A 23976-nucleotide genomic window follows, 5' to 3' on the forward strand; every position below is an offset into this window, starting at 1 on the left:
ATTTACCGCCCATTCTACTGTCGCACGCGCATGCGCACGCGCGCTGTTTATCCAGCGCCGGCTGCGATATTTTTTTTCCCAGGATGGTAGGGGAATACTCATGAATATTCATTAGGGTAGTCATCCCTGATTGGTCTTAACTCCAGTGAGGGGTAGGTTTAGGGCGGGGTTAGGGATAGGTCATCAGACCCCCAGTGGCGGGTAGGTCATCAGACCAATCAGGGATGACTTCCCTTATGAATATTCATGAGTCTTCCCCTACCATCCTGGAAAAAAAAAAATCGCGTACTGGCTTTGTCGAGTACGCTCCACCTATCTTGCCGTAAAGCAAGTCAAATTTGTAGTTTTCTTATGTCTCATTAGAACTACAGAAACGCGACCCGATCTGGCAATCTTACATAGCGGATATATTAGATAAAGGACCGCAAAACGGTGGCATAAGTGCCTTTCACCCTGTCACGACTTGATGAACCACTGAAACGATTTTGGAAACATTATTTGAAGGTAAAAAATCCTACTTAGTATTGCTTTAAAACAGTTTTAGTCTGGGAATAGGTTTACTGTAAGCCTAGTCTGTGAAACCAAGGATAATGTAAATGTTTGCACTTTAAGTTAGTTTAAGGTCTTAATTGTGATTCCTAAAGTGGGTTAATTTTATAAACGAATACTGCGAATTTTGGGAATTGTGTTCAATTGAACAGTGTCATTTCAATTGTGTTGAATTAAAAAAAAAGTCATTTAAAATCATTGAAAATGTTTAAAAAATATAGACAACATGCGCTTTTTGTGATGTCGCTAATGAATCTGCATCACAAAGTTTTTGTGACAAAAAATAAATTAAATAATACTTAACATTCAGCACTTTCACAGTCACTATATGCTGTTCTTTTTCACTTTTTCTATTCATCACAGAATCTTGCAAAAAATGTATCACTGTTTCCACAAACATATTAACTTTATATATATTAAATATTAACTAGGCACAACTTTTTTTCTATATTGACAATAAATATTAAAATACATTCAAATAGAAAACAATTCGTTTAAATTGTAATAATATTTCACAATATTATTATTTTAGCCTTGGTGAGCATAAAATATTTCTTTAATAAGCATTTAAAAACCTTTGGACGGTAGTGTGTATGTATATAATTGTATTAGATGATATTCCCCTTAAAACAATTTTAAATGCACGTTAAGCACTGCACTCCTATATCAATCACACCCACTTCAGCTCTTGCGGTCTCTACTAATGAGTTAATGAGATGAATCAGGAGTTTTAGATGAGGGAGACATACAAAATGTGCAGTGCTGGGGTTGCTTCATGCCAGGTTCACGCCACGCCAAAGATTCCAAACATTTATATTAGTTTTGGGCACGTGTAATGAATTTAAACTCCTCGTAACTCTCGCTTGGCCAGCTGGTGTGTGTCATTAGACATGTATGCCCGGTGGTTGTACATGAAAAGTGCGTCGTTTAATCTGTAAACACAGGCACATCAATGGCTGTCAGATGGTTATGCAGGTAGGATGGACAGCCCGTTGAACATCATGTTTAATAAGAAATGTATTAATATAACTGTCTTTTTATTTTTTTACACATCTCACCTCCACTGCCGTGAGCTCTTAATGAGAGCTGACCAGTGTCTTTGTGTGCTTTAAATGGACGTAATAGCAGCCAGCTAAACGGGCGGATTATTTCAAGTGGTTTATGCCGTTTTAAATCGTTTTACGCAGCACAGCTACTACGTTTACAGCAGATTCCTTGACGTTATTGTGCATGAAAGATGAAACCACTTTGTGTTTCGGAAGGGAGTTCACATTTGACTTCCAGGCTTAAATGGTTTTATCAAAAATACAACGGGGGGTGAGTCCGTACATTCCGCGCTGTATCAATATTCATGCTTCAGTTATTGGCAAGATGGTTTTATTTAATGATCGGGGTAAAGTGGTCAATTTGAAGATATCGCAGTATTAGGGATCCCTCCTGATGCGAGAAATGGTCTCCCCAGTATTGTGTTCGTGAGTGAACGAATCTGAATTTTTTGAACGAATCTTTTAAGTGAACGAATCATTCTCGTTACCAGCCATACACTGCCACAGACGAAAGGGTATTTTTCTCCTTTTCAGCTTGGCTACTGCTCTCCTGCCTTGAGATAGTGGCTGCATCTAAATCACTTACCCTACAAGCCAATATAGAAGGTGATAAACAGTAGTATGTGACAAAAGTAGAGTGCAAATTCACAGTATATGGATGACCTACTATTTGAGATTCTGAAGTGCACATGAGATGGACACTTTACTATCCCATGAGGCCATGGGAGAGGATTTGTGTATCGGTGTGTTCGACTTGAAACAGCGCTGGTCAGGCCGATACTTTAATATCCCATGAGGCAACGGGAGGGGATTTATGAATGGAGGTGAAGTGACTGGTAGGTCACATAATAATGACAACATGGCAGATGTAGTACATCCGGATAACATTCATAGTATTTAGAACATACTTTTTTTTTTTTTTTATGGACATGAAGTAGGTTCAAGTTAAAATGTAGTACCTACTTATACAGTATGCAATTTCGGATGCACCACTAGGCTGCGTTTAACTCCACTGTTGTTAGGCATAAGGCTTGTTCGACTTGAACCGGCGCTGCACAGACCGATCGGTGAATGACATCAAGGTACCGCGAGAGCGATTAGAGAGCTGACATGTCCGTATGCTTTTCAATCACTCTCGCGATACTTTGATGTCATAAACCGATCGGTCTGTGCAGCGCCGGTTCAAGTCGAACAAGCCTGTACACTTGCTAGTTAAGCCAAGGGGGTAATCCAGCACCCGGAAAGCGTACCTTCCCTGGGGGCCGCCATTGGTTAGCAAGCCATCACCTGAAGCGATCGAGACGCTTTGGCTTCACTTTTCAGGGCTTGTGCGGCACGCTTGAGACAGACCCTCGACCCCTAGTTTTAATTTTTTTTACAGAGGTAGCGAAAGGTCTTCTCAACATGTACACTTCAGGCTATTCATATGCTCTCTCTCTCTCTCTCTCTCTCTCTCTCTCTCTCTCTCTCTCTCTCTCTCTCTCTCTCTCTCTCTCTCTCTCTCTCTCTCTCTCTCTCTCTCTCTCTCTCTCTCTCTCTCTCTCTCTCTCTCTCTCTCTATATATATATCTATATCTATATATATATATATATATATATATATATATATATATATAAAAAAATATTTATTTTTTACAGCCCAAGCATACATACAGGCCTATAGAATGGTGTGTAAAATAAATTCATAAAGAAAAAACTGTAAATAATAAATCCGGATTCCACGTGGTCAATGGCTTAGAGTTTTCCATTAAAACATATTTCAAGGGATCTGCCAGTAGTGGGCACTTGTGCAACGTAAGCAATGACGTACATCCGAGTGAATGAGACTGAGGGAAGTTAGTGAGGGAAGGGCATAAAAATGGACCTATACTCAGCCCTAATGGCAGTGAAGCTACGCAACTGATGCTGCTACTCTATTCTTACTATTTGTCATATTTTGACATAATAGAAATGTCTTCCATATCTATATATCTATTTATTACCATTCTGCTCTTACGACTCATTCACACTAAGGATGATAACTATAAAGTTATAATGATTGTTCTAATTCTGTGAGAATAGGGAAATCCAGAGCATTATATCAATGATGCCTCGAGAATGATATTGTTGGAATCACTTTCAGAACAATAAAAACTTTGACAGCCAATAAAAACCAATATCCAAACATTATTAGAACTTTGTTGGTGTGGATGGTAAAATAAGTATCATTATAATTATCTTTCTAGCTATTGGGCCTTGACTATCACATATTTCCCTTTATGCGTTGTATGCTATTCTGAATTAAGCCATTGTTTTAGTCTGAATGAGATTTGGAGTGACTTTGAGCAAGATAAGACCTGAATAAACAAACCGAACAAACATTTGTTTACTAACTAAATTATGAACGTATAAAGAATGACTATTTACATTACACAATTTAGATGCATGTAATTATTAAAATCAAGGCTAATACCTTTTTGTTTTTTCTATAGCTTAATGAAAGTCATGCTGAGAAAGCAAGTTGAGAAAATGGAGGGGAAATGATACACCTGCTTTGTTGTAATTTGTGGGGGAAACACTATGATAGTTTCTTAATAGATTTGTAGACAAGCAAATTATAAAAAAAACCCCGACTAATTTCGGTCAAGATCGACTCAAAGTGAACGATTCAATGGCTCATACCACGCAAAATGACACATGTGTCGCCTCCTACCGGCGTAACGATGTAACTGCGTAAAGCGTAACTGAATGAGTCTTTTAGTGAACTGATCCAAAAGAGTCACTGAGAGGAATCAAAATCCCCACCACTAGCGCTCATATAGTGAGGGGAGGGGCAGGAATGCAGTCCATACCGACGTGATGGTGCTGCTCTAATGCCAGTCTCTACCAGTGTCACTGCAACTCTACGAACCAGAAATTACTGGAGTGTTGCACCGCGCAAAACAGTTCCGTAGCGTAGCTGATGGAAACGGACCCCGTTAGACATGTGCGCGAACGTTTTCGGCGCGTTGAAAAGGTGAGAAATATGCTGCGCATCTCAGGAGGTGGTGAGACTTGCTCGGATTGTGTCGGAAAGGGTTGGCTTGTGCTCAGAAGCAATAAAAATGTCCTTCTGTGATGGTTTGAGTCATGTAAATTCAGGCACCGCGTTGTCTTTTGGTGAGGCATCTACAGGCTTGTTATATTCTCATTCTGCCTTATTGTATAGTTCATGGATGTAGTAGCCACATATTCAGTACTGGGGGAACACATGTAGTAATTTAAGAATCAGCCATTGCAAAACCCATCTTTGGGTGACGTGTTAGTTCCCTGTTTAATCTATTAATCTACAGCTATAAGACACTCTTCATGATGGCATATCATGATGATGAGACGTGTATTGCATTCAGTCTTCATGAACATTAGATATTTTTAGTTGATACTGCTGGTAAGATCATCATAGCTGCTGTGGACAGTTCCAGAATCTCGACTCCCTCCCTGTAGTGTTGATGCTGAAGTTTGAAGACACCCTGCTATTAGTCTCAGTAGCATAGCAGAAAACAAGACTGTCTTATTAATACACTGTTAAAAAAAAAAAAAAAAAAAAACGTGTTGAAGTACTGGACTGGTACATTTTTGTCAGGACATTATTACAGACATTTCATTTAACCCTAAAATGCAATACAATGCATAATTCAAAATACCTGTAAATCACCTGTGAAAAATCAATACCTAAAATTGCTTCATATTAAGAAACTACATTGGTTGGGCCCTATTATTATAGCCTTTTCTTAGTTTAGTTTGTTTATTGTTTATGCTAATGTTTACTGCATCATTTTAGTGTTGTGTGTTACCCTGATGGTTGTCTTTTTTTCTTCTTTTTTCTTTTTTAGGTCAATTTCTAGCAACAGCTGCCAGTACAGTAACATTAACAGTATATTTTTACAGTGTACTTAAAGTGCCCATATTATGCTATTTTAAAGGTTTCTAATTTGTTTTGGAGATCTCCTGCAATGGGTTTACATGAATCCAAGGTAAAAAGAAGGAAAAAAAAAAGATTTTTTTTTTCATAATATACATTGCACATCACTTTTTTTTAACTAGTCTGAACGATTCTTTCGAAGATTCAGTCTCTCTAAATCCCTCCTTTCCGAGAGTTTACTCTGCTCTGATTGGTCAGACGGCCCAGTCTGCTGTGATTGGTCTACAGAAACTATATGGCCATTACTATACTTGAATTTCAGCTCCGGAGCTTCCTCAGCGCTTGAATACACAGTGATGCGAACAGTAACATTGGCATCCGTTTTTTTTGTTGTTGTTTTTTTTATCAATTCCAGTGCGAGTCCTCATCCTTTTGAAGTGCATGCAAAGTAGATTTGCTCTCGCTGTGCCGAAAATAGCATTGTCTTGACATGTCGACAACACAAACAAAACTCTTCCAGGCTTCAGCTACAACTACAATATTTGAGGGAAAGGGGGCAGTAAGTGAAGATCATAAGCTGGCATTATACAAATATTTGTTACATTGTTACTTAGATATGTAACAGGAAGTGAGATTAGAATTGCTGACGACAGCCATTTCAGTTACTGCAGTTCAGAATCGATTCTATCTTATAGGAGACAATAACTTTATTTATTGTGTAATTTGATCATTAAAACTTTGCATTCACAAACGGCTATGTTGCACACTGCATTAAAGCATTAAGCCTGCATTGAACAGAGAACAACTTTAGTTTAGTCTAGTTTAGTCCTCCATCAATTTTAGAAGGGCTGAATTGTGAATAATCACAATTTTATTTATTTTATTTTTATGCATAATGACATTGGCAAAAGAATATGTCCTATTTGATCTGTATCAAATCTGTATCTGTATTGTTGTTTAAAAGAGACTTTTTAGGTGTTAAAAGGTTTGTTTTGGCGTCAATTAAGTGGTTCTTGAGTCGGAGCGACAAAAGCTGTGGACAAAAGTTGAGGAAAGGCTTTTGGCCATGTGAATTTGAGCAATAGAAAATAATTAATTGACTCTGATGTGGCAGAATTCCATGAGTAGTGAAGGAAGCAGTGATGTATTTAGCAGTACCCTACTACCCACTGATAAGCTCTGGCATGGATGGCATGTTGGCTCTTTCGCCCCACCCAAATTTCATAGTCCATGGTGTTTATATTTACTTGAGAGAGGTTGCAACCCTATAATAAGAGGTCCTCTGAGGCTTAAATGATTGTATATCGGAGTATGAGAGAAGGAGGGAGACGGGATGCTGGGAAGCAGGTGGAGCATCTGGACAGATGAGGGTTCTGACTCATCCTTATCTGACCTGACCCTGTCCTCCTACACTCCCAGAATGACGTCAAATGAACGCTGTACTGCTGCAAAATTGGGGAATTAAAAATTCAACAAGCTTGGTGAACAATTTGTAAGTTCTCTTGAACTTCTTGGGAGTGTTCAAGGAGTATTTATTTTACATTTTTGAATACAATGCAGAAATATCAAGCTGCTCGTGTTAGATTGTAGCAAATGATGTGTTTTGGACAGAGACTTAAGTGTAGGGTTTATGTTTTGCTTTTAGGCTAGAAATATATATATGGCCACTCACTGTAATACTTTTTCATTTGAGGTTTCTTCTTCGCAACAGTCTCTCTGTTCACCTGGTTATATAAAAGGACAAAGCACCCAAGGCATGCTTTTTTTCTTCTTTTTTTTGGAGGAAAAAGCTATCAAGAAGTAGTATAAGATCTCTGATCCTGAGGTATACAAGGACTGCATTGAGTCTCACTACACCGTTGTAAAGTAATATTCTGGATTAAATGCAGTATATCACCAGCATCTGTGGCACACTCTCAATTACCACAGAAAATCATTTTGATTCATGCCTCAGCTGTAATGTGTGTGCAGCAGTCCACATTTCTTTCTTTTTCCCCATTTTTTTATAGTTCAGTATAGATCAATATCATATTTTAAATCCTTGTGCAATCTCCATGTTTATCAAATGTATTTCATGAACACTATACGGTCTGGGTGCTAATGGACGCTGTCTCTTTAAGTCCTGTTATTATGACCTCTCTGTGACATCACACATACTTCCCTAGGGAACAGCAGCACCAGTCGTCTGCCAATAAAATCTTTTCTTGGACTTTGAATCTGTAGAGGTAAGACAGCGCTGAATGGGCTGTGTGAAGGGCGTCTGCACTTAAGGACACTTCATTTCTCTAAACATCTTCTGCAGTTCGGTTGGTTGGTGCTGTTGGATTGATGCACTTATATAACAGCTGCTAGACAGATTTTGCCATCTTTTTTGTGGTAATGAGTAGGACCACAACTTCTTTAATCGTTATGCGCTCTATCGCACATGTAAATATTTGCTCTCCACCCCACATGTAAATATTTGCTCACCAGCATCAACATAATGCCACGACACCGGCAGGTAGGAAGTATGTTTTCTGAGACCTTTCCAGTAAGTTGGGTTGTCACAACCGGACTATTGCTGTCAAAATCAAATGAATGGATTCATTGCCGAAATTCAGACTTGATTGAATTCAAGAATTCACACGGAGTGAATGCTCGAGTTTCAGTTTTTTTCATTGGATGGACAGATTAAGCCAGGTACATGTTCTGAATTTCAGAAACTGAAATCTTTCATTGCTATCCTCGAAAGTTTGTTTTTAATTTCTACATGTTTGTTCACAAACGTTGTCCCTACAAATGGAGGTTTGTTTTTGTGATGTGTCATGCATTTAGGCAGCTGTTTCGTGTTGTGGCATGCCGTGTGCCTATTGGGACTGTTTGTTTATGATGGGTGTAGTTGGAAACATCTGGCTGAGTCAGCCTTAGTCATCACAGCTGTACAACACATACAACCTGCACTCATTACAGACGCACAAAACCTCTCTCCTGCAGTTTTCTTAGTAAAAGTTTACCTGAGTTAGGATTAACCCTTTTTGTTTTTCCCACAATCATACATGGTTCTGAATTTGATAAAAGTGGCTCATATCTTACTTTGATTTCTCATACAGACAGAAAAATGACCTGCTTGTTAAAGTAATTTAGGGGGAAAAATTGTTGGTCACCATATGTTTTCCTGATGTAATTTGGGGATATTTTATAATGATTTAATGCAATGAAATTCATACATTTCAAATTATTTTTGAGGCTACTGTAAAAGGATTGTTGAGGCACAATATGTCTGTGATTTTATTTGTGTAATTATCTATGTACATTTGTATGTACAATACCATTCAAAAGTTTGGGGTAATAATATTTTTTAATAATAATATTTTTTTTATATTAATACTTCTGTTCAGAATTTTCAATGCAGCATGCATTCAATTGAGTGGAAGTGACAGTAAAGATTTATAAAGTTACATTTTCTGTTTTGAATAAATGCTGTTCTTATGAAGTTTCCTTACAGTAAAGAATGTATCATGCAAAATGTATCATGTATCACAAAAAAATTGAGCAGCAAATCAGCATGTTAAAATGATTTATGAAGGATCATGTGACACTGAAGACTGGAGTAATGATGCTGAAAATTTAGCTTTGCATCACAGGAATAAAATTTTAAAATATATTTAAATAGAAAAGTTATTTTAAATTGTAATAACATTTCACAATATTACGTGTTATAATAAATATAATAAATAATAAATGAGAGACTTCTTTCAAAAACATGGCCCCAAACTTTTGAACATTTATGTATGTTTTAGGGAAAGTGTGTATTTTAGGTGCTGTCACCATTTATTTAAAAAATAAGTTTTAATCATGTTATTGCTTTCAATAGTTCATTTAAATGGTCATGCAGTGTAAAATTTTTGGAATTTTTCACAATAGTTCACACTCACAGTCTTTTAATTATTATGAGTTCATAAAACATGCATGCATAATAAAATAATTAGTAAAAAATACTATTTTAAGTATTTTTGGATTTTTCCTGTAAAGTATTTAATGTCAGCTACCTATAAAAATACTCTCTTTAACTTTTTATTCCATTTTATCCACTGTATCATCCTCACTTCTCAACATCATACTTTGGTTATTTCCATATCCTTTGGTTATTTGACCAGCTCTCACCTATCTGTTTCTTTTTCAGCCTGTTTGGGAAACCCTTTGATGGTGGGAAGAGGACAATGGATCATGGCAGTCAGCAGCCACAGACTCAGCAGATGCCAGGAGCCTTCCCAGGTTATTCCGGACCCCGGGGCCCGTACCCTGGGCAGCACCCAGCCCTGTTACGGCTGGATGAGTTGCAGAGGGAGATCGCCAACCTGGGCCCACAGGTGTGCTCTTACAGCGGCCTGCAGAGCGACAGAGAGTACAAACGACTGGAGCGAGAGCTGACCCGATTACTGCTGGAGGTGGATAAGGTCAGGACAGGGCATCACTGCATCAGAAGAATCTGAAAAGTAAAGTATAATAATGACTAATCATGTTTTATTTACCCACCCAGGTGGAGACGGAGGGCCGGCCGGAGCTTCAGCAGGCCCGGAAGCGTGCGGCGGGAGAGGTCGAGGGTTTGCTTCGATACCTAGAGGGTAATGCTACGCATCCATCTCGGCTGGCCATTGAGGAGCTGACCCAGGAGGCGCAGAACATGCTGAACGAAGGGGTTGTGGGGCCGTTCCGGCAGGGCCAGGCTCAAGATGCCTTTGAGATTAGTGAGGAGCTGGTGGAGGCTGTGCAGGACGTGGCCATGCGGCTGGCTCAGGTCAAGACGGGTGGGAGCGTACCGCTCAGGAAGGCCCGTTACAAGGCGCTGACAAGGGTCTGTGCCGTACAGGAAATACTGGAGGGTCGCATACGCACTCATACGCTGGCGCTGCCGCTGTCCGACGACACGCACGAGGCCGTGCAGCGCATTAATCAAGTTATGGCGCAGGTGAGTGGTATTGCAAAAGATTAATATCATGAGGAATCACAAATCTGCTTATTAACTAGCAAACAGCTGTTATTCTTTTTGCACATGAAGGGATGTTTCTTAAAGATACAGCTGGAAAAAAAAACTATTTTAAATTTAAGGGTTAGAGAGAGGGTAGAAATGGTCATGAAAATCCCTAATTCTGTTTTTGACCTCAAGTAGAAAGTAAAATGAAATATGCACTACAGCTTATAAGTTTATAGTTGGTAAGATTTATTGTATTTATTTATTTTTTCAGCTAGGACACTAAATTGGTCAAAATCTCTACATGTTTTACATTTATTTCTATTTTTTGACACTACTGTTCAACAGTTTAGGATCAGAATTATAATTTTTTTAAATCATACTTTTTTCAGTAAAATAAAAGATATATTAAATATACACTTCAGTTCAAAAGATTAGGGTCAGTAAAAAAACTTTCAGCTAGGACATTCAATTGATTAAAAAAAAAATCTTTTGAAAAAGATTCTTTAAAAAAAATTTCTTTAAAGAAATTTATACTTTTATTCAGCAAGGACGCATTAAATTGATCCAAAGTGACGAAGAGTTTAACAATGATACAAAAGATTTCTATTTCAAATAAATGCTGTTCTTTTGAATTTTCTATTCATCAAAGAATCCTGGAAAAAAATGTATCACAGATTCTACTGAAATATTAAGCAGCAACTGTTTTCAACAATGATGATGATAATAGAAGAAATATTTCTTGAGCAGCAAATCATCATATTAGAATGATATCTGAAGGATCATGTGACACTGAAAACAGGAATAAATTATATTTAAAAAATATTAAAATAGAAAACAGTTAATTATATTTCACAATATTACTTTTGTTGCTATTTAAACTGTTGAACAGTAGTATATATGATCTCTTTAATACTTTTTGAAAGATTGTTCTGATTTTAGCCAGGAGACAATGTTAACAGTAAAGTAAAGAGAACCTGAAATGATTTGATCTCATGTAGGTGAGTGGTGCCCGGTGTCAGGAAGTGGCTCTGCTGATGGGTCTGAGTGGGCGTGATAGCTGTACCCACCTAGCAAGGATCCTCACAGAGCTGTTGGTTGAACTGGACGCCCTGGATGTTTCTAGTAACGCTGCTGTGAGAAACTACAGAAAACAAGTGGTGGAGGAGATCAATGGTCTGCTAAAACATCTTGACCTGGAGGGAGAAGGATACGACACGCGCAGGTAACACCAAATGGATACATGAACGTGTCTCATTTTGAAGGCTGTGCCCTCCGGAGGTCGCATTTGTTGGCCGCATTCATATCATCATCATATATTTCATTTCAGAAAAGTAGTCATAAGTAGACTGTTTCTGTTTTTCTTGTAAATTCTTTCTTACTTTGGAATGTAATGGTTACTTCTCTAAAATAAGGCAGCCTTAATGATGTATGCAACCAACAAATGAGACCTATGGAGGGCATAACCTTTGAAATTAATCACGACAAATATGTAACACCAGTGAAATGCCATTTTATGTTTACTTACGCAACCATTCAGTGAAGCTACTCATTTAAAGATGAAATTTTAATGGGATAGTTCTCTCCAAAAATCATTATTAACTCTACCTTGCATCATTCCAAAATATATACATACATTACATACACTGCAAGCAGCATTTATTTGATCCCAAACACAGTAAAAACAGTAATATTGTGAAATACTATTACAATTTCAAATGACAGTTTTCCATTTTAATATATTTTGAAATGTGATGGCAAAGCTTAATTTTCAGCATCATTACTGCAGTCTTCAGTGTCACATGATCCTTCAGAAATCTAAGATGCTAAAGATAAAATGTTCAGTATATATAAAACAGTTGCTTCTTTGTGGAAACTGATGCAGTTTTTTCATGATTCTTTGATGAATAGAAATTTCAAATGAACAGCATTTACTTGAAATAGATTTTTTGTCATTGTCATCACTTTTAATCGATTTGATGAATCTCTGCTAAATGTAAGTATTATATTGAGCTCTATAATGATATAATAATTTAGTAATATAGTATATTGAGTTATGTTATAATTATATAATATTGTAGTATATATATAAAAATACTTATAAATATATGAGGGGTATATAAAACCTGACCCTCGTCTAAAAATATAACTGCATACAGTTTTGGAATGACAAGCAATTAATGACAGAAATGTATTTAAGGATTATTAGTTACTTTTTCTATATTGACTCTATTAATAAACTTTAACCCATTGCACCTCCAGGTATGATCTAGCGCAGAACGACTCGATTCGTGAAATTGAGGCGATTAGGGGGCGTGTCTCAGTGCTGCGGGAGGAGGTGCTCCGTCATGGTGCCACAGGTCAGGGGGCGGAGCTGCAAGGTCTCCTTACGCACCTGGATCAGGTGGACACGGGCCGAAATCCCTGCATCCGGGAGGCACGGCGAAGGGCTGTGCTGGAAGTTCAAGCACTCATCACATTCCTAGACCTCTGGGAAGCCCTAGGACGTCGTAACCCTGGAGCAGATGAGCCGCCCCCTCATGCGGCCGTGTGGCGTGTCTTAGCCAGCCTGGGCCAACTCCAGGCTCAGGTGTTGGGCTTTGACGGCAAGAGGGCTGACAAGAGCTACATGGTATTGGAAGAGCTACTGACCAAACAACTTCTGGCTCTTGATGCTGTGGACCCTCAAGGGGACGAGGGGACCAAAACTGCCCGTAAGCAAGCTGTTAAACATGCCCAGAATATCCTTAGTTACTTGGATATGAAGACAGATGAGTGGGAGTACTGAGAGGCCGATAAAAGAGACTGCAGTATTGCCGAGATTTCCCTGAATAAGGAGCCGCGAGAAAAGGCAAAAGCTTTTTTGCCTCGTGTGCGACATCAGGACAAGACACGGCCATGCCGAGGATACAGGCCATGGGCGGAATTTTTAATTTGTATATAAAAGACTTTGTGTTTCGCCGTGGGCAGCGAGACTGTTACCCATGATGCTCTGCACCTGCTGCTTTTGTTGGTCCATTACTGGTCCCTGAAAACAGCCTTTTTTTCTGGCAGAAGGAAACCCGGTTTCTGCTGCCATGAAGCATTTATTTTCATGACAATAATCCATGATCTCTTTAGTTGAATCTGTGCTGTTGATTGGTGTGGTGTGGTGCTAAACCCTGTTCTGCTGCCAAAATCTGCTTCCCGCTTTACCACATGCCTGTGTGGAACAAATTTCAGTCTTTATCACGGTGTGAGCACATCAGCTCTTCATTCCTATCCAGTTAGAGCCATGTAGGAGCACATGATCCCCTGCTACGACCACAACAGGTTGTGCGGTGGGTCGTTTTCCCATTAATCACACATAATGTAAAGGCAGCCCAAGCTTAGCGTCATAGGTTTGATGATCTCTTCTCTAAATTGCACTTTCAGAGCCTAAGCTCATCTCGCTAGAATTATTAGCTGCAAATAAACAAGAACTGACTATATGTGGGAACAATTGTTTTTACATTTTGTCTTTTACATGCATATATCCCACTGAGAAAACTGTATCTTAAAATATATAGTAAACAGTGGTTTGTGATTAGTTTAAAGATAAAGTGTGGAATTTTATTTTAACATGAAATTACACACTTCACCTTTTAAAGAAGACTTTTTGACATCAAAGAAGAATTTGAGTGAACGAGTGAGAGAAACGGCTAAAAAAATCTTTAACCCTTCTTGCAGTTTTGCCACATTTCAGTGGTCGGAGGCCAAAATTGCAATGAGGTATTGTCCTTGGAGACGTTTCTTTTTGGTATTGATATGGAGGATAAAAATAGAAACTAGTTCACAAGTTTCTTGTCTTCATTGCTTTTTTTTTTTTTTTGCTTTTAGGCAACAAGTGCCTGTCCAAGCCACCAGGGAATAGAGCGGAGACTGAAAGAGTGTGTCTGTGATTGTTTAAAAAAAAGGAAGTGGTGCATGCTATTTTGGTAGTGAGACTGATCAAAGTGGACAGGGGCGTTCTAGGACATTTTCATTGGAGCAGCATAGAAAGACAGCAAGCTATCAAACAAGCACTGAAAAACTGTGGCTACATTTACACAGTTAAATGTGACCCAAATCTGATTTTTCTTTTCCTGTCATGTATGACACATCTGGGTTTTTTGGGGGGGATGACAGTATGAACAGCAAAAATCACATTTAATATTACTTTACACATTTAATATTACTCATTTATTATTTTAACCATTTTAAATGTATGGTTCACTTTCATATGTGGGAATAAATTAGTTTAAGTGATTCCACCATGTGACTTGTGAATTCATAAAAAGACAATTTTTTTGATTATTTTACCCTCAAACACATTTATGAATTACACTATATAAAGTATTACACAGAAAGGTGCAAAAGTATAAAACTTAATTGTTGTGGCATTTTGAACTCTAACAATTATTGGTCAGCACTGTGGGTTTTTCATTGGCCAGTGTGAAAACAGTTATCTCTAGAGAGCAGAGTAGCCAATGGTTGATAAAGGATAATGCAATAAAGTGCAACAGTTGGGTTCTGGAAAAATCCCTTTATTTTTCTTCCTTTATTTTTGAATAACTTCTTTGAGCTACTTGGTTGTTGGTATATGCTTTTGTTTTTAAATGGCGTTTAATGGCAGAATTCCTGGTGTAAAAAAAAAAAACTACATTACCCATGATTCTGGCGAGACATCTCCATTCTCTACCAATCAGAGAATTGCGACTATAGTGAATCATGACTAAAGAACTCTTTAGCACTCTACCAGTACCATGAAGCACTGGCGAATCCCCCTCCCCCCCTCATTGGAAAAATAATTGGGAAAGAAGTACTTCCGGAACCAAGGCCGCTGAAAACTGTTGCAGTCAATTGAGACGACACTGAAATTAAACAAGCATTTGTTTACACATTAATTATTTGATTCAATTCTAAAATATTTGAAAACGGAAATTATATGTTGACAAGGCTGTTTGTAGACTCGTGGAAGTAACATAAGGGATGGCTTCAAGCAGGGCGTAATCAGTACACATACAGCACATCGATCCATCACTAGAAAGTGACCAAGTTAAATGTTAGAATTTCATTTAATAATAAAAATATATCATATAATATTTTATTATGGAAGTTGTGGTTGTTGAAGAACAGGGTCAGCATGCACACAGTAGTGGTGTTTTGAAACAAATCGGTTTAGTGAGCAATTTAATGACTCATTCCTAAAGATCATGTTCATTCTTGAAAAGTCACTTTTTAATTTTTGAATGAATTTGTGTTTTTGAACTTATAATTTGAGCATTGCGTGTTTAGAGCAGTGTTTGATATGGACCACATTTAAAAGGTCATGTAAACAGCTTCACAAAAAAAAAAAAAAACAGATGAAAAATTAATTGGGCACTTTAGCTTGTAGTGTGAAGCAGTCTGTTTAAATCCTTCTGAGTCTGTTGAATGTAGGATTAGCTTGTCTGTGGGGAAAAACCACAGAAGTATCCAGTTTTTCCGTTTAAAATCTGACCACAGAGGCCAGGTTATGGCCTAAAACAAATACAAATAATATACGTCATCTGTATCATGCTGGGCACTTGAGCCTCTCTCTGCTCATTTAAGCTGTCTGTGCTGTTAGCAGGTTACAATGGCTTGTTTTGACCTTGAACTGTGACCGTCCTTTGGTGTTTATTTCGGTCGTGTCCCACTTGCTGTGTGGTCACTACCCTCTGTCCTGCTCCACATAAGGGAACGTCCAATTAAAAGGACCATCAGCAGTCATGAAGCAACACCACAGTTATCAACAAAGAAATCAGGTTGTGCTTGGATTAAACCCAGACACTCTTATTTAAGGGCATTCTTCTTGAAAAAATGACAATAAAGACGCAGGGGCCAGAAGTGAGTGTTGCTGGAAAGGATAGGTCGTGGTCAGAAGAGATTAATCCAGACTCTGTCATCAGACAGCCGTTGTCTGGCAGAGTCCCCTGTGGTGGGCAGCACTGGCAGTTCAGCTGAGGAAGATCCTATATCCGTCAAGGTGAAATACACGCTCCAACGGCACTTTAAAGCAACCTTGCACTAGGCGTTGGCGTTGTTTTGTTCACCTCTTCTAAACCCACATAGAGATGGCAAAGATGTGAGCTATTATTGGCAATGTCAGTTCTGCGCAACCAGACTTTTTTGTTTGTTTGTTTGTTTTACCAGCATGCATTGGCCACATACACACTGCAGGTAAATATGGTTGACGCTCCTCATTAAATCCATGTGGTATAACTAGTTGTTAATGCAGTAGTGTTGCCTAATATACAGGAAAAATCACAGTTATGCAAATCTTATACCCGTCTGTCTACCGTAGTTACATCCGAGTTTCTCTGCCTTGAGATCTCCAGAGATTTCTATAACCTTTTAGCTGTAAGTGGCTGTTCATCCTTGTTTTCAAAAGAGTTCGATGGAGAACAAGATGGGACATAATGCAAGGGTCTGGAGATTTATTTATTTTAAAGCTACTGAAGTCATTATGCAACGGAAGTAGCGAGGGATCTTTTCTTGCGTTGTGACGCACATCCGACTGAAACGGATTGTTTCGAAAAAGAAAAAAAAATTGGATTTGGTTCTATCCGTTGGTTGTTATTTGGATGGAGGCGGATCTGAATGCGAGCTTGCAGTTGATTTTAAGAAAGGGATGAAATGCTGTGTTCACGACACGTCGTAATTTCGGGATGTGGCTTTCTGTTTTGAGCTGTTTACTTCCTCGGACTGGGAATTATGCATTTCTATGGCAACACTTTTGTCAATTCCCTAAATGAATCTGCCCGTAATTTCGGGATGACAACATGTGACTTTCTATTCTGAGCTGTTCACTTCTTCAGACTGGGAATTATGCGTTTCTATTAGGGCTGCACGATATTGAAGAAAAATACGATATTCAATAATGCGATATATACGATAATGCTTAAAGTGTGTAAAATAAACTTAAATTATCTTTAAAATTATATAACCTACATGTATTTCACATTCTTTTTGTGACAAGAAAACATCCCTATAACTTCTGAAAGTGAACAGCAGTGTTTTACTGTAGCATAAGTGTTATGTTAACATCAGTGTAAACCACGGGGTTTAGGGTTTCAGGTTATCCTACATTAGGTTTATTTAACAACAGAAACTGAATAATCAAATGTAAAAATAAAACACTGCTTAGTTTTCACTCTATGAATTAAATATACTGATTCTTATTAAAGCTACAAAAGTTATTCAGCCAAGAGCAGTGAGTGATTTTCTCTTTGTCTTTTGTTCATGATCCCAGTTATTGCAAGCTGTTGCGATATGCATATCGCGATATATACATTTGCGATATTTCGATAATTTCGATATATTGTGCAGCCCTAGGCAATCTGAATCTGCAGCAGTCAGGTGGTACAGCGGTCACGTGGTACAAGTAGGAGCTCTCCAGAAATTCCCAGTTTACAAATTATTAACGGCTCTACTTGGACGGAAGTTGAAATCACCTAATTACAGTAATTATGACATGGCGTGAATGTGTAAGAAAAGTCCATTAAAAAAAAAATTCACAGGTATTTTACCCATATTTTGAATTACACATTGCATTGTCTTGTGTTTTAGGGTTAAAAGAAATCAATTTAACCGATAATAATCCGACAGAAAATTACCAGTACTGTTTCTGTTTTCTACTAAAGTATATAGTGCCCACATCTGGAGCTTTAGGTCCGTTCATAGAGTTTGATGGGGAGTTTGAGGGGTATCAATCCAAGTTCTCTTTCTTAAAATGTTGTTAGGATTTTCATACTTGACATGCATTGTAAATCTAATCTATAGCATTGTGGTCTGCGTTCCACATTCCATGCCAGAGCTTCATCTCTACACAGACGATTGGTCTGTCAGATCTGAGTCATACTGATGTCTGCTAAACTATCTCCATGGTTATGGTCACAAATCAAATCCATTCCGATTGTTGAATGCCACTCATCAGCCGTTTATGGCAGTCATCTAGAACTATTACAGTTCTTTTGTATGTGGTGAATTAATATTACCTTGATTGTATTACAGGATGAGCTTTAAAACAGATATTTGACATGAAGACCAAGTTCATTTGTTACAGGGCTCTATTCCTGCTTTAATGTAATGAGCGAGCCTTGCACCTGTCTTTGAATATTTAGTTTACAGCTGTTAGAGTCTTTATTAGTAGTGACATGGCTGATGTGAGATGACAGGCGTCAAAATTGCTGTTGGGTGTAAAACACCATGCTGTGTGAAGTCTTTTGGGATGCCATACTCGAGTTCATCACACAAGCTTTGAACAACACCCATTACATTGAAAACCCATTACAGTATCTGAAAAAAAAAAAAAAAAAAACTAAAAAAGAGAATGTAATGAAGAATGTCCATCTTTTTTTATACCAAAGTTGATTCTTTCCAGTTTTTAATCACTGACACTATACAAACCAGAAAAGGTAAAACTTCTCATTCTCGCTTTTGGTTTTCCTTATCTGACTATATGTCTGGAAGAATGTGTTTTTGTGGTGAACTGTGAGATTGTTTAAATGTGTCATGCTATTTATCTAATGTTCGACGCATTGTGTATATTGTCTGGTTTATGCTTGTTTAAAAAAAACACATCAAGTTCAAACTGCTGTGTGAATGCTTTGGTCAGCGGGGTTGTTTGGTTTTTACATGTCTACAATGCTAAATAAAAGATGGTGATCTGGAAATAACCTATGTTTGTGGAAAGGTATTAATTATGGCCTGGGATCTTTCAAACTGTTTCCATGGCAACCTCTCTCTGTGCTCACAAAATAGGTGTTTAGAAACAGAATCGTGTTTTCCTGAAACACAGAGCATTGGAAATATCCCTGCACATTTAGTTGGCTAAATAAATCTGCCTAAACTGATATAGTTATTAACATTCCTGGCTGTGTTGGTCATATGTAAGATGACATGAATCAACAATCTGTCAAAAGACTTCAGCAGCTGGAAAGTGCTTTATGCAAATCTGAGAAGATATATTGAGCAATATAATTCAGATATAAGCAGAGATGTGATGCTTATTTTAAAATGTATTGCAAATTAAATTAGCAAATAAATGTAATTGGTAATCTAATGTAAATATTGCAACATGATGTTAATGCATAGCACTACTTACACTAATGCAAATAAAGAGAAAAGCAATACAAATTATGTTAAAAAAGTGCATTTGTATGAAATGTAGACATATGTACACATATACAGAGCATGAATTTGATGTAAATAGGCCTACATATCATTAACATATGCAGTTCATAGGGGACAATGTATTATTGTTACAGCATGAAATAATGATTAAACCTATAACATTTTACATTGATAACATTTAAACATAATTTATGTCACAAATTCTGACTTTATGATAAGAATTGCTGGATATAAACTTGCTATTCTGAGGAAAAAAGACAGAATAACGAGTTTTTAACTCACAATTCAGATTTTTCATCTGAGAATGGATATCTACAGAGAGAGTGTTGAGATATAAACTCAATTACTTTTTTTTCCCTTTTATTCCGTGGCTTATAGACTGCTTCTGTCACCAGTTAGGCTCCGCCCACACACAAAAAAACCGTCAGTGCTGTTTGCAAACACCCAAATGGTCTATTAAAAACTTTGGTCTAACTTATGGTCTATTCTTTTTTCTTTTTACTTACTGACCCCTACTGTATATTTTGTATGTAACTTTAAAGGGATAAACTAACCTTTTTTATTCTGACTAGACTACATAACATTGTTCCATATATTCACTTAGCCTCAAATTAATAGTTTTTTTGCCAGGGGTATTGATCTGGCAGAAATGCATCTGTCTGATTCTGATTCCACCAACATCACTGCAGCGTATGAGGGACAGTCAACACACGCTCATGACCCCATGACTGCAAGGACATCAATGCCCTTGAGGGAAGAAAATACAGTACACAAACACAGCCACTGGTCCTTAGACTGCATTGAAAATCAACGTTTATTTTCAATTAAACAAGAAAAGTTTTATTTATTTTTTAAAGAAAAGCTAAGCAACATAAGATGCTTGAACTACATTTGAAGACATTCGGGCTGTGAAACGATTCAAATCCAAAATAAAAGTTTGTGTTTACATAATATATGTGTGTTTACTGTGCATAATTATTTTGTATATATAAATATACACATGCATATATTTAAGAAATAGTTGCTTTTATATATATATATATGTATATACAGTATATATATATATATATATATGTATATACAGTATATATATATATTTTTTTTTTTGTATTATAAATATAAATATTTTATATATAAATAAAAAATTCTTAAATATATACATCCATGTGTGTGTATAATATTTATATATACAAAATAATTATGCACAGTACACACACATATATTATGTAAACACAAACGTTTATTTTGGATGCGATTAATCGCGATTAATCGTTTCACAGCCCGAATTTTTTTTATATACATATGTTGTGTCTCATGCTCACCAAGACTGCATTTGTTATCAAAAATAAAAACTAATATTGTAAAAAATATACTGTATATATTTATACAACTTAAAATAATAATTTTCTATTGTAATATATTTTGTGATGGTAAAGCTGAATTTGTATCATCATTACTCCAGTCTTGTGTCACATGATCCTTCAGAAATCATTCTAATATGCTGATTTGCAGCTAAAGAAACATTTCTTATTATCCAAGAAGAAAACAATTGTGCTGCTTAATATTTTGATGGAACGTGATTTTTTTTGTTACATTCTTTGATGGATAAAAAGTTTTTAAATATTATAAATATCTTTACGGTCACTTTTGATAAATATAAAGCATCCTGATTAATGCATAGCTTATAATATGTTCATGTGTTTGTGCATAAAATGATAATTTTTAATAGAGGCCTGTCTCCGTTTTATTTTACCTATATCAATGGCATGATTACAGTAGGCCTATAAAATAAATGCTGAGGAAATGAACAGTGACCACCAGATGGCATCATGTGACTAAGAATATTAATTCTGTCTACACGTCAGTTTCTGGGGTCAGATGCTAAATGGTTAAATAGTTTAGTTCACTGCTTGCAATGAAAGGTGATCATTTAAAGTACACCAACGACACTGGGCTTTAAATCCACTGACCAACTGGCTCAGAAGAGATGGAAAAATAAATAAGATTATTAGACAGACACTAACACTGTGATGTTCAGTACAGAAATTGTAGTGTATTATCGGTACTGTATGTAGCAGTGCTCCTCTTCCCTATCATCTGTCTCTGTGGATCTATATTCATTTTAAAAGTTGAGTAGTTAAGAATTTCATTGATCTAACATACATGACTTAAAACCTTCAGCTGTTCATCAGGTGTGTTGACTGGCCCAGTTTAACCGTTCCAGGTAATGTATGCTTGTGCCCAACCCCCACTCAGTAAGCCGTTACATCTGATCTTTCCTGCATTTTCCCTGTAATCTGTGTGACCGTCACATGTGAGGGGCCATTATAGGTTATGTAACTATTCCCATTTGACTCAGATCACACTTACGCATACATGCATGTTTGACCTGATTAGTTGTTACGCCTGGCTTCTCACTTTCCTCTCTTATAAAGCTCATTCTAATAACAACTTAACATACATGTTGTGTAACATTCAACTGAACAAAATCAATTTTTCAGTTCCATAACTCAAACTCAAATCTAGTTCATGATTCTACAGTCTCTTATCTATAGCTATTATTCTACAGATTCCTTCCACACATCTGTCTTTCGATCAATCGTTCTCTGTCTATCAATTGTTCTATTTCTATCCATCCATCCTTCCATCCTCCCATCTGTCTATCGATCAATTTTTCTATTTCTATCCATCCATCCATCTATCTATCTATCGATCGACAGATAGATAGATAGAGAGATAGATAGATAGATAGAGAGATAGATAGATAGATAGATAGACAGATAGAGAGATAGATAGATAGATAGATAGATAGATAGATAGATAGATAGATAGATAGATAGATAGATAGATAGATAGATAGATAGATAGATAGATAGATAGATAGATAGATAGATAGATAGATAGATAGATAGATAGATAGATAGATAGATAGATAGATAGATCCCCCCTGATGTGGGGTCTTGGGTTCTATTGAGGTCTAATGGGGGCTGACGTTGTCAAATATATATATATAAAATAACTGTCAGACTGATGGTAAAACCTTCAGACTTTAAACCCTACAAACAGACATTATTGGTCAAGGTGGCAACACAATATGGGCAATAATCACTATACCTAATAATTTGTAAAAAATAAAAAGCAAAACATGTCACAGACTCTGCAGGGTGTATGCAAATTTAGAAGCATAGATGAAAGTTTGGTTGTCTACCCACATCAAATCACGTTCTTAGCTGTTTGTGGAACTGGGATTTGTCAAGGGTTTCCCAAAAATAAATATTTTCAAAAGATTTCTTATACACAGACTAGATGTAAGTAAAATTATGTCTCTGTGGAATGCAGTGGCAAATATAGGTTATGAAAAGCTAAACAACTGACAATCACCGTGTTTGGAACAGACAGCTTCAATGCTGCAAAAGCTCTCTGTGAGAAACCCCTGCTAACCCAAGGTCAGTGTACGACCAAGATAAGTCTGTCCCGAAATTTAGCAGTTTTTCAATGACTAATGATTTTGTATCACAATTATTTAAAAAAATAGCCTACATTAAAGGAAGTGTTGCAGTCCAATAAAACATTTATTTGCATGTATTTAAGACACATCTGTTTTATGTGATCTCAATCTGCCATTGAATTGGAACATTGGATGAAATCAGCAGCCAAACAACAGCTGGATATTACCCACAGGTCTTTGAGTGCATTCACGCATTCAACACATTGTAAAAAGACAAAACGCAAGATAAAACTATTCATGGTGAGCCATGGGGCGTATTAATGTTCATTAAAAATTCAAAACTCAATGTTTTTGTAAAGGAAATTATGTTATGTAATTATGAATTATGTGTTACACAAGTTTGGTCAGCAATCAATTTATACTGATTGCATTTTATGCTGCAAAGCAGTACAGCTGTGGTCACATTTGCAAAATTTCAGTGAAATAACATTGACAAAAAGGTCAATTTTCCAATGTCAACTGCGTAGCGATGTAATGTATGAATAGCTCACACAGAAGTTTTCTGTTGATCAATGCGGCGATTCTGAGTGACCAACATTGACCTTGATTTTTGAACATTGACTGATTATTTGGAAAAATGTTTTCCACTTGTTTATGATGTAAATAATACTGTTTCCAGGTCTAAGCCTCCACTCGTTTCTAGTGAGAATATTTAACAACCGTTTATGAGCACTGTTCACTAATGATTCATAAAAGCTGAATAATTGTTTGACCAACTGAGTTTTCGGTATAGAGATAAAGGTTAGGATTATGATTTTTCAGTAGTATTACAGCACACTGTGAGTGCATTGTTAATGCCAATTGTTGATGGTTTTTTTTGCATTGATTTATTACATCGAACACATTGTGTTTCCATGCATTTTGTTGAGATGCCTTAATGGTTGAT

The 23976-nt window shown here is 36.9% G+C and overlaps 1 protein-coding gene across 4 annotated transcripts; it reads left to right on the plus strand.

The window, feature by feature from the left end:
• The first annotated feature begins 412 nt into the window (after positions 1-412).
• On the plus strand, positions 413-15328 carry bag5 (BCL2 associated athanogene 5). Of its 4 annotated transcripts, XM_081351687.1 has the most exons (6): positions 1426-1524; positions 5447-5587; positions 9638-9911; positions 9995-10423; positions 11428-11651; positions 12689-15065. In XM_081351687.1, exons 2-6 carry the CDS (start codon positions 5577-5579, stop codon positions 13212-13214), a joined length of 1464 nt encoding a protein of 487 aa, XP_081207813.1. In that variant the 5' UTR covers positions 1426-1524; positions 5447-5576; the 3' UTR covers positions 13215-15065. The 4 variants fall into 4 exon arrangements, with proteins under 4 accessions (XP_081207814.1, XP_081207812.1, XP_081207813.1 ...); XM_081351688.1 differs by lacking the exons at positions 1426-1524; positions 5447-5587 and adding an exon at positions 413-504 and having other exon boundaries at positions 12689-15326; XM_081351686.1 differs by lacking the exon at positions 5447-5587 and having other exon boundaries at positions 1306-1524; positions 12689-15328.
• The last annotated feature ends 8648 nt before the right edge of the window (positions 15329-23976 follow it).

Source organism: Scardinius erythrophthalmus (genome assembly GCF_964197995.2).
Source record: "Scardinius erythrophthalmus genome assembly, chromosome: 21".
In the NCBI taxonomy this organism is placed as follows: Eukaryota; Metazoa; Chordata; class Actinopteri; order Cypriniformes; family Leuciscidae; genus Scardinius; species Scardinius erythrophthalmus.